This window comes from Lagenorhynchus albirostris, chromosome 5 (genome assembly GCF_949774975.1).
Source record: "Lagenorhynchus albirostris chromosome 5, mLagAlb1.1, whole genome shotgun sequence".
NCBI classification, from domain to species: Eukaryota; Metazoa; Chordata; class Mammalia; order Artiodactyla; family Delphinidae; genus Lagenorhynchus; species Lagenorhynchus albirostris.
The window spans coordinates 5,923,185-5,938,544 of NC_083099.1; the positions used below are offsets into that span (position 1 = coordinate 5,923,185).

The window sequence follows — 15,360 nt, forward strand, 5'->3', positions numbered from 1 at the left end:
CATGATGTTTTCAGTACAAATATGTGACTGGTTTTAGGGCATCCTTTGTCTTACTCGTGAAAGGTCTATTTCTACCTTATTCCCCCTCAGAATTTCTCAGCTTCTTATACTTTCTGAGAGACAGAGAAAAGCCACAGGTGTGAACGAGGTCCTTCCCTGGGAGCTGCTGGGTCCTCTCCTGGGGGTGACTTATGGGCACATCTCTCAGGCACGGCTGTCATGTCCACAACCCTACGTCTAGCCAACCTCAGCTGTGCCTTTGTTTAGATGTTATTTTGTTTCAAGATAAAAATAGTCGCATTTTTTCTTTATAAATATAATATATACACATAAAGTAATTTTAGAAGGAACGATAATAAGTATACAAGTAAAATAAAAACCACTTGTTTTCCATCCAGAAATAAGCAACTTTTCTATCGGAGGTCTTGACATTCCAGATAACCCTGAATTGGAGGTGGATGGGACACACGTGTTTAAATAAAGCAGACACCCTCATTTTTTTCTTTGAACAGAATTCCATTGTATGAATGTAACACTCAGCTCCTTGGATGCCATGTTCTTTCAGAGACGACACACTGCTCTTTCAGACCGGGCAGAGGTTGGAATGTTCTAGTACCAAATGCTCTCTGCCTCTATTTTCATGACCATATAAATATATATATTTTTTCTGGAACATGCAGTGATGTAATATGATTGGGGGAGATCTTTACCTGAGCCATTATAAACGGAAAATATAGAATTTATATATTTGAATAAACAGCTCTGCTGGGGACTTGAACATAAAGTCAACATACACATAGTAAGACAACTATTCTGTATTGACATTCACTGACATCATTGAGAAAGTTGCCTAAAGTCTCTGAGCCTCAGGTTCTTGTGATTATAATATACGCCTTTGGAGATCTCAGTTTGTTAGCAAGGAAGATGACATAAGTGAAAAGACCTTGTGACTGCAGAATGCCACACAAATTCAAGGGTGTTATTAATTATTAAGAGAGTCCTCTAGTATCTTAAATCTCCTGTTTTAAATGCAACTCTAAAAGCTTCCACCTTCTAACTACAGGAAGTCGAAAGGACCAAAAACTCTAACATTAAACTACAGCGCCCCCTAGCCCACGTAGGCCGTCAAGACACCTGATGAGCTTCAGGAATAAGCTCTACCACAGATGGTTCTTTTGCCTGAGGGAAAGGCCAATAATTGTACTTTTGGATGATTTCCATCTGTCCAAAAGGAAAACCACTTATGTGTTTTCTTCAGGATTTTCCTGTAACATTCTTTTTAGTTTTAATTTTAAAATAGGAGTAAAAAAAGTAAATATCCTTTACTATTGACATTTTCTTCCTCCAAATTGCTTTAAATGAAGACTATTTCTAAAAGAGCATCACCAGATATATCCTAAGACTCGCTGTAATGTTTCTGATTTATATATGATTATGTATTTGCATTCATCAAATTCTTTATAATCCACTGCAAGATTGCAGAGCAAGCTGTTATGAGCTTCAGCCCCGCGCCCCCCCCCACCCCGGGGATTAAACCCATCAACAGACACAGAACTGTGCAAGGAAAGACCATGGAATATTTTAATATCACAATGGAGAAATATTGGCTACCATGGCTTACCAAAACTCCTATTAAAATATATCAATTGCTTGCTTCCATAGGCTACAGTTCTTTATCTTCAGTTCTTTATTTTTTTTAATTTTTATTTGCTTTTTTCTTTTTTTTATATTCTTTTCCATTATGGTTTATCAATATCTTCAGTTCTTAGTTTAATAGATTTTTGTAGAAATGTTTAAGTTTAAATGGTCCAGTAGGTAAGTTGGACCCCAAAGAGATGAGCCCTTATGAAACTGAACTTGCTCTATGGGTTTATTTTCAGTGCAGAGCATTGAAATATTAATCAGTCCAGCTTTCAGGGATTTCTTTTTAACATCCTTTTCTATGTAAGGGCTAAGCTTCTTTGCTAAGCTTTGCCTTTCTCGACTGTTCATCTCAAATGTAATGGGAGTGCTTGTGTGTGTGTGTCTATATTATACTGGTGACCAGACTTGAATTATGACACAATCCTGGTTATCTTTCAGGCTAAAATGTCTCTCCCCTTTAGGGGTCAGGGATCATTTCAGCCTCAGTGTCCTTTCTACTACCTGCTTCGGGAGGCAGCAAATGTGATCTCGTGCAGGTGCGAGGTGACTTTCATCACCAGTTATTTTTCTTTACATTTCTCTATCAACCTAGCTCAGAAAATACTCAAGAAATAAAAACAACTCTTCACCAACTGCTGGGTTTCTGTGATCTGATCACTTCTCAGTGGAAACCTGTATTACCCTAGCACGGTCCCTGGAGTCTTTTAGGTAAACCATCACAGACGACAACCAACCCTCAAGCCTACAGCAAAGAGAGTGCAGGCACAAGGCACCATTCCCCTTCCTACTGCCTTTTAAACTTGGGAGGGGAGACTCAGTTGGGGCGGGGATGCTGCCATTCGCGGGAGGGGCGGGATAAAAGTGTGTCTAATGACACGTCAGTGACAGAAGTCGCCTTAACCCTGTCCCCTCCCGCCCCCCCCCGGCGGTGAATTTCTCCCCCCGTGCGCGCCTCAGTGGCTCTGGAGACCCTTCTCTCTTTAAGACAGCCTCCCGCGCCCCTCACTCCGCCCCCTCCCAGGTCTCTGGGCTCGTCAACGCTTCCCGAGCACCATGGTTGGTCCAGGCAGGCAATCGGAGCACCTCCCGGAGCCGCGGCGAACCGGGGGTGGGGTGGGGTGGAGTGTGGGGGGGGTCTGTTTGTAGTACTCTCAGTCCTGATGTCACAGGCGCAGCAAGGACATCGCAAGGAGGAGTCGGATTACAGTAAGGATGGGCAGTGCAGCAGGCAGCCCGAGTGCACGCTCCAGCCGCCGGGGACCGTAGCCCGGGAAAGGCGGCCCGCGAGGCGCTCATCCCGCGGCGGAGGCGGCACGCTCGGCGCCCCTGCTCTCCACGCCGGGGACGTTTCCGCCGAATGTAGCATGAAACGGGTTGGCTCTGCGCGGCAGCCCTGGGTGCGAGCTGATGCTGAAGACGCCGCGGTGGGGTTCCGGCTGTCTGATTAATGAGAAGCATAATGTATTTTGGTGAGTGTTCACGCTGATGATGTCATGCTGAGGGTGCCCAGCTCTTCATCAGGGCAGACAAGCCCTTTCGAAAATCTCGGCAAAGCCTCGAGAATCTATTCCAGTAAACCTACCTTCAGCAGGCAACTGGAGGACCCAGCTGGTGCAGCCCTAGGAGCTTCCTTTGTGCTACGATCGGGGCTGTTTGTTAGTCGTAGAGGAGTTGAAGTTGGAAAAGGAAAGGGGCAGGGGTGAAGGTGGCTAAACTTTGCCTTGATTTGTGTGATGAAGTTGATTTTTTTTTTAGCTAGGTGAGGAAGGAGAAATGGTGCGGCGTGGGAAAGTCATGGGCAAACTCAATGGAATGTAAAAGTTCTGTACTGTGGACGCTGTGGAAGCTTAGTCAATATCTACGGTTCATTAAGCATTTTGGTTTTCCCCTAATTCTGAGGCAGAAAGGGAGAGAAAACATTCTTTGGTGTGCGGTGCTTGGACAGCTGAGAGCACCCTTCCACAGCATCCCAGTTTTCCATCCAGCTAGAGCATCCTGGCACAAAATGCATATTATTTTAAACCTTAAGAGGTCTCGGAGCTGTTAAAGGTTTGTGCAGTTTAGTTGCGTGCCGTGGTGGAAACCTCCCTTAGGTTTTCTGCGGAGCTGCCTGCCCTTCCAGAAAACATGTTGAGGCTTAGATCTGGGCTCTTAGTGGAGCAGTGTAAGTGGGCTGGGAGCTGCACATTTGCACTGTAACGCTGCAACTTACTGATGGGGAGAAGGCAAAACCCTTCCCTAAATACGAAGCCAAGGATTAGACGGAATATCCTTTCCTCCTCCCTGAAGTTATGCTTTCCTTCTGTAAGTTTCATCCCGCATCATCACCTAAGGGCATCTCTCTGATATTAAAAGGTTTGTGAGAGCAGCTGAAGAGGGGTGAGGGTTCCATGATGCAAATGCTCTGGGTGATCAGTTGCCTTGCTTGGAAATATGTAAGCCAGAGTCATTTTTCAATTAAAGAGGTATTTCGAGAAACTTGGGGCAGTATTAGTTTCTCGGTTGTTTATTGCTGTGCGTACTGTTTGCTTTGTTTTGTTCGCTCGAGCCTTTGAAACGTTTGCCAAAGTATGCAGAAGCTGAGTGCTTTTTAGTTGTCTTGACAGCAGTTTTGATTTCCCTTTAATTTGCGTCATGTTAGGAAAGAAGTCTTAAAAATAACTAAAATCGATTTTAAAGAAAGGCTCCTCATTGGAGAGACACATTTAAGCAGAATCCAGAGTTAACAGTCTTTCCAGGGGGTAGTGATAGAGGTGGTAAGCGTGTGAATTGACAATTCATAAAATAGCAAGTGTTTATTGTGAATGTTTTTGACACGCTCAAAAGCTTGTAAAGATAATATGCCTTTTGGACAAAATAACATTTCAGCATCTGTACTGGTATTTGAGAGATGGAAAGGAAGATTTTAATTTTAGCTTAAGTTTTCAACCTCTTGCAACAATGCCTAAGGTGACGGTGGTGAGGATGTAGTGTTAACCAGAGCAGTGGTGTAAAAGTACTGGTCCAGAGGCCATCCGTGCTGTACTGGATTTTCCTGTGTCTCTTGGAGAAATATTCACTGGGCTAGCTCGTATTATTAACTGCATGCTAGTCCAGCCGTTTTGTAAAGCAGGGTGATTCACAGGGCAATTAGTTTCACTGTGTAATGCAAGTTTTTAATAGCACACATTGAAATATGATGTCCTGCTTCAGATGAAACTATACTCTTTTAAAGGCAAGGCTAAAGTTGCCCTCTGTGTCATGAGCACGGTTCGGTCTTACCATAATTCCGGCGTGAGATATGGTTTTATATTCTCGGAGGAAATCGTGTGTATTTAGGAATGCTGTTTCTTTCAGGTTCTGTTATGCAGCCCCTCGCTCAAGCTGTTTGGCATCCAGAGCTCTGGGAGCCCACCTGTCTCTCATAAAATGTGTGGTCCACGATCTAGGGTCAGAATTGACAATACGACCCAGGCGTGTTAAGATTCAACAGCATTTTAATGTTGCAAATCCTTAACAGTATGTATGTATGTGTGTATGTACGTAGGCACATACGTGTATTTATGTGTGTGTAGCTATTTCAGGTAATTTTTTCAAAACAGTGCTTTCACCTTGCAGTTTGGTCACCCGTGACTTTCTTCTTCATATTTGAACTGCAGAGGGTTTATCAGGTCAGGGAGAACAGGGACAAAAGGAAAGCAGGGCTGAATTCTTGGGCTTTTCTGGTGATTTGCGGGAATGGGGTAGAGGTGTCAGAAGTCTTTTATTTGTGTCCCCAGCAGGGAGTGATGGAGAGCATGGTGTTGCTCTAACACCCTGGGAATTGATATGCAAGCAGGGTATTTACTTCCCTTGTAAATAATCTAATTTGTCAGTTTTGCTCGCCTGCTGCACCTTTCAAGTTTAACTGAAGACTCATTGCCTGGACAGACTGGCCCAGCCTCTGCTTCTCTGTAGACCCTTTCCCCTTAGGGGCTGGACACTGTGACCCTGTCCTTTCTCAGCTGGAGTCAGCTGTGTGTGTGCAAGTTGGTGGAATAAGTAATATTTCCAGTTCTCCAGAATAACTCGTGTTTTGAGTGTGCTGTCTCAGACTCACGAGGCTAATGGACGCTTTTAATGACTTAAGCCTCACTCTTATCTCCTACTGAAATTTTAGTGCAGTGTTTTCAATAATTGTTCATCTGCACTTACTGCACAGTAATTTAAGAGTTTGCTGTTCAGTCACCGTGGATACGTTTGTTACTTATTCTGTCGATCTCGCATTCATTACTTGGAGTTAAGAATCAGGTTCACACGGGAGAAAGAAGAGAGGAGAAATCCCAGCAAGCAACCTGATTGGGATTTACTGTAAAAGCAAGGGAAAATCATAAAGACTTGTGAAGTTACCCTCTCCACCCACAGGAATATTTGACAGACTTAAAAATGGCATGTGCCAAGGATGAAGAACCGTTAACAATGGATCCGGAAATAGAGAGTTCCCTGGTGGTCCAGTGGTTAGGACTCTGCGCTTTCACTGCCGAGGGCCCGGGTTCAATCCCGGGTTGGGGAACTAAGATCCCACATGTGGCAAAAAAAAAAAAAAAAAAAAAAAGTAGTATTATGATCCCCGGTTTGCAAATGAGACCTAGAGATAATAAATAAGGAAATAAATTAGAAAAAAATTGATCCGCAAATAACAAGAAGCAGCTGGGAGACTTCTCACTGGATGAAGGGAGCGGTCCTGGCTGGCTGTGAGTACAGCAGACCTGCCCCATGCCACCTGGTTACAGTTGGGTCAGGGGACAGTGCTGGCATGAAGGGCAGGTACATCCCAGCAGAAGGCTGTAACCATGTACTGTCTCCAGTATGTCTGAATCATCTTCCCCTTCCATCTGGCTGCACACATTTCTCCACTGCTGGAGTGATGAATGGCTGCCCGTGGTCCTGCCAACCTCACAAACTGTCCACAGTTTGCCAGAGAGGTGTCATGTCACAGCCCTTTGCCATCAGGAGAGAAAATGGGAGCCTGATGGCACTGAGGAAATTCGATGTGCCCGAAAATCAACCAGATGGAGATTCTGGGGTACTTACAGCCAAGCAGGGGCGAGGGCTTGCTCCCTGAGAATCCTGCTGCAAAAAGAAAGGATGCATCTTAAACAAATGAGTAGAACTTGAGACAAACAGTAGAGCTCCCTCTCAATGCTACTATTCATGGCATATTCATTAAACCTGGAGAAAAGGGCGAGCAAAATTTAGAAAGTGCGAATGAGCCGTTCAAGTGCAGCGTGGTGCTAATTGTGAATCAGCTGTCTTCCTTAAAATGCCTTAGAAAAACCTGAAAAAGACTTAGCGCTGTGCATATCATAACAAGAAATACTTGACGGAGGAAGCTTTTCATACAACACTTAGAAAAAAAAATCTCGTAGGAAAATTCTAGACCAGCAGCCTATTCCCCTGCCTATAATAGACACGTTTATACATTGTCATAGGAAGGACTTTGTTTTTCCGCTGGGATGTTTAGAACATTCTCCAGTCAGCGTTTGCACTTTTGGTTGTGTTAGAAAAGCAGTTAGGCGGCAAGGCTACAAGGAAGGAAATGAGCAGAAAACAGCAGGCAGCAGAGAAAAACATTCCTCTTTGTGTGTGTGTTTTCAGTGGAAACATTTAACTCATCCTAATTAGTTGGTACTAGGTGATCTGTTATGGGGAATTAGGTCTACTTGAGTCCCTCAGGCACTCTGGACGTGTTTCTATTTCCCCGAGGTTGCCAGCAGGAGAGAATAATTCAGGAAGGAATTTGTTCGTCCAGGTTACCCTTTTTGAAGTTTGAAGTCATTACCATTGTGTGTTATTACAAATTAATCTAAATGACATGCAATCAATTACTACATAACAGGGATGGCGGATGTGACAGGTGAATATTGTCAGAAAGCATCAGATGCAGGAAACTGAAATCTAAGAGAACCCTCTCAAGACATTTCTCTTTCAGATTCATAGGAATTTCTCATTTTCGGGAACCAAATTCCAAGGATGATCAAAATGTCAGAAACATGGATTCTTTAATTAGGACCCTTAAATTTTGAGCTAAGTTTTTCTTCTTTTTTAAAGGGCCTTCTTAGTTGCTGTAATTACATGGAAACGAGATGAGTTTATTTAAGGGACAAGTTCCAAAATTCATGAGATAATGACGACTTGCAAAGTTACCCTTTTGTGGGTGGCATAATTGTTCCAAAAAACAAGTGAAAAATTTAAATTAGTGTTTTCTGACTTCCACTGCAGAATATTTGGTCACAGCTGCTTTTGACTGAAATCTCCCTTGATAAGACCAGGTGTGTTGGCTAGAATATATGTGTGCGTGTGTGTGTGCGTGTGCGTGTGTGTGTGAGTGTAACACTGGATCCTAAAACAGTGCCTTGTTATATAAATACCCAAATTTTATTTCTCATTCACATCTTTTGTATATTCGTAAATCTTTTCACATCATTTGAAAGGTAAAACTTTAAGTATTGATTTAATAAGATGGATATGAAACTGTATTTTGAGCACAGCTGGTTTTCAAGTTTATCAACCATTCTATACCTTAGAGGTTTTTAAAGTCAAGTCATGAGGATAATTTTCAAGGCTTTTCCTGCTTAAGAAAGAGGGATGCTTGTATAAGCAGAAAACTATTTCGACTTTGACCTTGAGAAAGAGCTGTTTCCATCTGTATTACACTATGAAAAGCATGTCAAAAAACAACAAAGGTCATAGTCACTGCCCTCTCTGTCTCTCTTTAAAGAAGTCATTATATATCATTTCCCACAAAGATTAGTTTTGCAACAGAATTTCACACATGATTGGTGGCATTAAGAGAAAATACAGCATAAGAGGTGGCTAGAAATATCAAAGCTTAAAGTGGCTGAGATCACGCTTGAACCAAATTGCTAGGGTTGAAAATAGGAAGACGCTCTGCTCTGTTGTCCCGTTAAAATCGTTATAAAGCAGCTGGAAGTCAGCCTTCTTTGAATGTGAGCTCCAGGTTTGCACAGCCTTTAAAACTGAAGGCATTTCCGTGAATCCCTCTGGATTCTGACAACTGAAATGCATATGAACTTGTATCATAGCACTGAATGGGATGAACTGAACCCCTTCTTCTTCTTTATGTTTTTTTTTTTTTTTCTGCCCACTTGCAGTAATCACTTTTCTGTAAGTAGGGAGGAGGGAGAAAAGTTAGCTGGGCCAAGGTCAGAGGGGAAATGGGCAGCAGCAGCATTTGGTGCTCTGAGCAATGCTGTTTGCCCCAAAGTACAGCGGTGCCTGGTGGGAGTTGGGGACTGGGGGGCAGGGATGGGGCTGGGGGCTGAGAGTTCTTTCAATGCATGAGCGTTGGTTAATCTCAGGTGTCCTTAGCACCCCGCTCAGCTCAGTGCCAGGCACATAGGCACTTACAAACAGGTGTTGAAACTGCAAGATGAAATGGGTGTTTGAGATCAGAGAGGAAGGGAATCCAGTTCCTCAGCGGATCCAGAATGCTGACGTTCCCTAGCAAAACTGGTGAATGTGAGTTGACAAGAGAAACACACCTCTTTGCTCCTGGGAGAGTAGCTGCTTCTTTTTGTTTGTTTTCCAAGTGTCGAAGTCAGGACGCGCCCTTAGATATTAGATAAATAAATGTAAGAAATTCCACAACCTTTTTTTCTGTTTCACTTTACTTCTGGCTTCCTAGGACTCTGCAGCGTAAAAGGAGAGGGACAAAGCTATAGAATATTAAGACTAATGTTGGAAAATGTCGGAAGAACACGTAAAATCGTAAGATGGTAGAATTGCACTTGGTTTCAATCCACCTGGTCACAACGTCAGTTCTCAGCTGCACTTGGCTTTATCCCAGATGTTGGCATGTTCTGTGTCTTCACTCCAGATGTTGGCTTTCTCTGGCCATGAGGCTGGGATAGGCAGGAACCGCCTTATGTGCAAGTAGCCGGAAATGCTCAGCACGGCCACCAATTTCGGAAATTGCCATTTGTTAAGGCTGCGCAAAACTGCTGTTTGCAAGGCTTTTGTAAAGTTGTTCTCCACACGTACCTTGTTCATATTAATGCATTTTGCTGATGAAGGGAAGCACTTGCGGCAGATTGCTCTGAGGATAAAAACGCAGTCATGAATGTAAACGTACTTTGATAAACATGATCCTTGTAGAGCAATTTGTATTTTTTAAAATGCATCTACATTATTATTTTTTATTCTCAAAATGACCCATTGTAGGAGGTAGACAAAATATAATTATTCCTCTTTTTAGACGAGGAATCTGAGCCTCAGATGGCCGAAACAACTTTCTCAAGGTCACACATCTAGTAAAAGTTAAGGCCAAGACTCCAGTTCAGTGCTTTGAGGCTTATTTCAGTGCCCTTTACTCTTTATAGCAGAGCGTAGGGAGATATTTTTTATGAAAGGAAGATTCTTTGTAATAATAATGCTAGAAAGAATATTCTAGCTGATAGCTAAAGAAATAAATAAAAATGGTTGAGGTCTAAGACGGATGTGTGTTTTGACTTTGTGGAATCACAATTGATAACAGAAGTCTGAATCTAATCCATACTTTTATTATTCTGCCTTATTTTTTCACATCAAATAATAATCAGAAAAAATCTAATAAAAAGGCATGAATTGGGCTTCCCTGGTGGCGCAGTGGTTGAGAGTCCGCCTGCCGATGCAGGAGACGCGGGTTCGTGCCCCGGTCTGGGAAGATCCCACGTGCCGCGGAGCGGCTGGGCCCGTGAGCCATGGCCGCTGAGCCTGCGCGTCCGGAGCCTGTGCTCCGCAACGGGAGAGGCCACAACAACAGCGAGAGGCCCGCGAACCCAAAAGTTTTTCCAAAGCATCGTTAGGTATTAAGGCTTGTATTAATTATGTGTTACATATACCTGCTGTTTCACTATTTAACTCAATGCTTGTAAAAATAATGCAAGGCATTTGTATTACAGACTTTGATATTTACAACATTATCTCCAGTATTTGTTCAAGAAGGGAGTCCCAGCCTGGTCTTTATTTCATGACCCATAAAGAAGTAAAAACAACCTAGTTAGAATCTCAGCCGTTCCACTTATTGGCTCTGTATTCTTGGGCAAGTCACCTCACATTTTGATATCCAGGTTTTTCTGTGAAAGGAGAATAATGATAATGTGTTTTCCACAGTTGTCTTCTGAGGACTAAACTATATAAGGCATATAACACTGCCAAGCCCCAGGAAGTCCATGGTGAGCCATCAGTAAAATTTGATTCTTTCTTGATTTTTCCCTCTATATCCAACCCAGTATACAAATATGTAAAAATTTTTAAAAGCGATGATATTTTTTGGGTCAAACCAGAAAACAGGAACCATGTCAGCTAATTCACAAAGAAGGACTTTAATGCAGGTCATTAGTTATGTGGGTGATGGAGGAGCTGAGATGCCCCATGAGGGGTGCAGAGGCAACCCAGAGATTAGCGATAGCAAGAAACTGGTAGTGTAAGATGGAGAGAGACGAGATGTGGTCCTGGAGGCCAGGACCCAGGGCCTCCTGGTAGGAGCTGGAATCGCGGCAGGCCTAAGACACTGAGGATGGAAGGATCCAGCCTCAGGCACAGAGGGAGATGGAGAAATAACCTGCCTTCTCCCTTGCGCCCACCCTCCAGTGCATAGCCTCTGCCTCTCATTGGTGGAATCCAGCCAGAGGGCACCAACAAGGCAGCTGGGCAGTGCAACCTGCACATGTCAGCACCTGGGCAGTCCAAAGTTTGAGAGAGAGATCTCAGGGCAAATTGGCCACAGACCCGGAGGGAGATCTTACAACTGATATAAGTAGCACTTTATTTTTTTATTTTTTTTTTGCGGTACGTGGGCCTCTCACCGTTGTGGCCTCTCCCGGTGCAGAGCACAGGCTCCGGACGTGCAGGCTCAGCGGCCATGGCTCACGGGCCCAGCCGCTCCGCGGCACGTGGGATCCTCCCGGACCGGGGCACGAACCCGTGTCCCCTGCATCGGCAGGCGGACTCCCAACCACTGCTCCACCAGGGAAGCCCTAAGTAGCACTTTAAATATCTCAGTTATCAGTGAGAGGTTTTCTCGGGGGAGATGCAGGTAAGAAGGAAAGAAATATAGGTGAAGAGCTTTCAGGAACTCCTCACCAATCCTCCCTGGTCAAGTTCCCACTTTGTCACTTTCTGGTATTGTGACATTGGACACGTTAGTGAATCTCTCTGTGTCAATTTTTCCCTTTATACGATGGGTTAAAGGGTCTCTCTGACAGAGAGATTCAATCAGAGGTTGAAACAAACTTCATAATCTGCAAAGCACCGTAGGAATTGGCCTTGGTATGAGGATGTGAAAACCAAGTGCGTTAGAAAGAAAAGAGTGGATTTTGAAAACATGACCATTTGGAAATATATGTCCAGCGATGCAGCTTAGCATCCCCATGGAGGTATCTGAGTGCACTGAGAAAAGGGGCATTTGGTTACCTCCTCAAATAGCCCCTGGTACTTTGGGATTAGATGTACTGCCCAGGCCACTTCTAATCTTTTATTTGTCATTATTCTATAACAAAGGGAAATGGCAGAAGCAGAGGCAGAATAGAGAAATGATCAGGGCAGGAAACCTCCATAAAGACTCCATGCCCCATATTCCTTCCTTCCCAAGACTCTAATGGGGACAGACACATTGAAAGCTGAGGGAGTTTATTAATAGTTGCTTGGGAAGGAAAGAGGGATTTGGTATTGATTTTTATCTATCCTTCTGTGTGTTGCTCGACTTTTAAACACTGATTTCTTTGTCTGACTGGCTGTGCTATTAAAAAAAAAAACTTTCTGCCCTTCCTGTATGGAATTATTAGCATCTCTCTCAAAGCCTGCTTCTCAAGCTCTGCGACAGTTTATAATTTATGGTGCCCTTGTTGTGAGGCAACGCGGAGGTTACTGACAGGGAGTGATGCCCTTGCCGTGCTCAATCCGGAAGCCACGTGATCACTGCCATGTGTTTCCATTAGCTGCCCCAGGAACGGTGGGCTGTAACTTACAGTTTTATGGGGATACGCAGGAGCCGTGTCCTAAGGAAGCTCTATCAGTTAAATGGTGCATTCGAGGTAGATTGCTCAGAATTTTTCTTTTTCCTTAAAAAAAACAGAGTGGTGTAAGATCCTGAATACTAACCTTCTGGTACATTAGTTTGTTTGGGGAACGTTTATTTTTTTAATATCTTCATTGGAGTATAATTACTTTACAGTGGTGTGTTAGTTTCTGCTTTATAACAAAGTGAATCAGCTATACATATACATATATCCCCATATCTCCTCCCTTTTGTGTCTCCCTCCCACCCTCCCTATCCCTCCCCTCTAGGTGGACACAAAGCACCAAGCTGATCTCCCTATGCTATGCGGCTGCTTCCCACTATCTATCTATTTTACGCTTGGTAGTGTATATATGTCCATGCCACTCTCTCACTTCGTCCTACCTTATTACCCTTCCCCTCCCCATGTCCTCAAGTCCATTCTCTACGTCTGTGTCTTTATTCCTGTCCTGCGGCTAGGTTCTTCATAACCATTTTTTCCCCTTATTTTTAGATTCCATATATATGTGTTAGCACACAGTATTTGTTTTTCTCTTTCTGACTTACTTCACTCTGTATGACAGACTCTAGGTCCATCCACCTCACTACAAATAACTCAATTTCATTTCTTTTTATTGCTGAGTAATATTCCATTGTATATATGTGCCACATCTTTTTATACATTCATCTGTCGATGGACACTTAGTTTGCTTCCATGTCCTGTACTGTAAATAGAGCTGCAATGAACATTGTGGTACATGACTCTTTTGTGTGTGTGTGTGTGTGTGTGTGCGCGATATGCGGGCCTCTCACATTTGTGGCCTCTCCCGTTGTGGAGCACAGGCTCCAGACACGCAGGCTCAGCGGCCATGGCTCATGGGCCCAGCTGCTCCGTGGCATGTGGAATCTTCCCGGACCGGGGCATGAACCCGTGTCCCTGCATTGGCAGGGGGATTCTCATCCACTGTGCCACCAGGGAAGCCCCACATGACTCTTTGAATTACGGTTTTCTCAGGGTCTATGCCCAGTAGTGGGATTGCTGAGTTGTATGGAAGTTCTGTTTTTAGTTTTTTAAGGAACCTCCATACTGTTCTCCATAGTGGCTGTATCACTTTACATTCCCACCAACAATGCAAGAGGGTTCCCTTTTCTCCACACCCTCTCCAGCATTTATTGTGTGTAGATTTTTTTTTTTTTTTTGTGGTATGCGGGCCTCTCACTGTTTTGGCCTCTCCTGTTGCGGAGCACAGGCTCAGCGGCCATGGCTCATGGGCCCAGTCACTCCGCGGCATGTGGAATCTTCCTGGACCGGGGCACGAATGCGTGTCCCCTGCATTGGCAGGCGGACTCTCAACCACTGCGCCACCAGGGAAGCCCTGTTTGTAGATTTTTTGATGATGGCCATTCTGACTGGTGTGAGGTGATACCTCATTGTAGTTTTGATTTGCATTTCTCTAATGATTATTGATGTTGAGCATCCTTTCATGGGTTTGTTGGCCATCTGTATATCTTCTTTGGAGAAATGTCTATTTAGGTCTGCCCATTTTTGGATTGGGTTGTTTGTTGTTTTGTTATTGAGCTGCCTGAGCTGCTTATAAATTTTGGAGATTAATCCTTTGGCAGTTGGTTCATTGGCAAATATTTTCTCCCATTCTGAGGGTTGTCTTTTGGTCTTGTTTATGGTTTCCCTTGCTGTGCAAAAGCTTTGAAGTTTCATTAGGTCCCATTTGTTTATTTTTGTTTTTATTTCCATTGCTCTAGGAGGTGGGTCAAAAAGTATCTTGCTGTGATTTATGTCATAGAGTGCTCTGCCTATGGTTTCCTCTAAGAGCTTTGTAGTGTCTGGCCTTACATTTAGGTCTCTAATCCATTTTGAGTTTATTTTTGTGGATGGTGTTAGGGAGTGTTCTACTTTCATTCTTTTACATGTAGCTGTCCAGTTTTCCCAGCACCACTTATTGAAGAGGCTGTCTTTTCTCCATTGTATATTCTTGCCTCCTTTATCAAAAATAAGGTGACCATATGTGTGTGGGTTTATCTCTGGGCTTTCTAGCCTGTTCCATTGATCTATATTTCTGTTATTGTGCCAGTACCATGCTGTCTTGATTACTGTAGCTTTGTAGTATAGTTTGAAGTCAGGGAGCCTGATTCCTCCAGCTCCGTTTTTCTTTCTCAAGATTGCTTTGGCTATTCGGGGTCTTTTGTGTTTCCATACAAATTGTGATATTTTTTGTTCTAGTTCTGTGAAAAATGCCATTTGTAGTTTGATAGGGATTGCATTGAATCTGTAGATTGCTTTGGGTAGTAGAGTCATTTTCACAATATTGATCCTTCCAATCCAAGTACATGGTATATCTCTCCATCTATTTATATCGTGTTTAATTTCTTTCATCAGTGTCTTATAGTTTTCTGCATACAGGTCTTTTGTCTCCTTAGGTAGGTTTATTCCTAGGTGTTTTATTCTTTTTGTTGCAGTGGTGAATGAGAGTGTTTCCTTAATTTCTCTTGCAGATTTTTCATCATTAGTGTATAGGAATGCAAGAGATTTTTGTGGATTAACTTTGTATCCTGCTACTTTACCAAATTCATTGATTAGCTCTAGTAGTTGGCAGTGTTGCCTGCTTTTTCCTAACTTTATAAGGCTTAATAAGGGAGTTCCCTGGTGATCCAGTGGTTAGCATTCCAGGCTTTCACTGCCA

At 43.4% G+C, this 15,360-nt stretch overlaps 1 protein-coding gene across 3 annotated transcripts in view; it reads left to right on the plus strand.

Moving 5' to 3' along the window:
- The window catches only part of ZNF385D (zinc finger protein 385D), a 941,851-nt gene that overhangs the window by 603,229 nt on the left and 323,262 nt on the right, over positions 1 to 15,360 (plus strand). Inside the window, exon 1 of one of the 3 annotated variants that reach the window (XM_060149109.1) lies at positions 2,844 to 3,113. The exons of the other annotated variants lie outside the window; for them this stretch is intronic. Within the exon in view, the coding sequence (XP_060005092.1) occupies positions 3,092 to 3,113 (22 nt within the window). The 5' untranslated portion in view covers positions 2,844 to 3,091. Of the gene's footprint in view, positions 1 to 2,843; positions 3,114 to 15,360 lie in introns of those variants that run through there. 3 annotated transcript variants of the gene reach the window in all.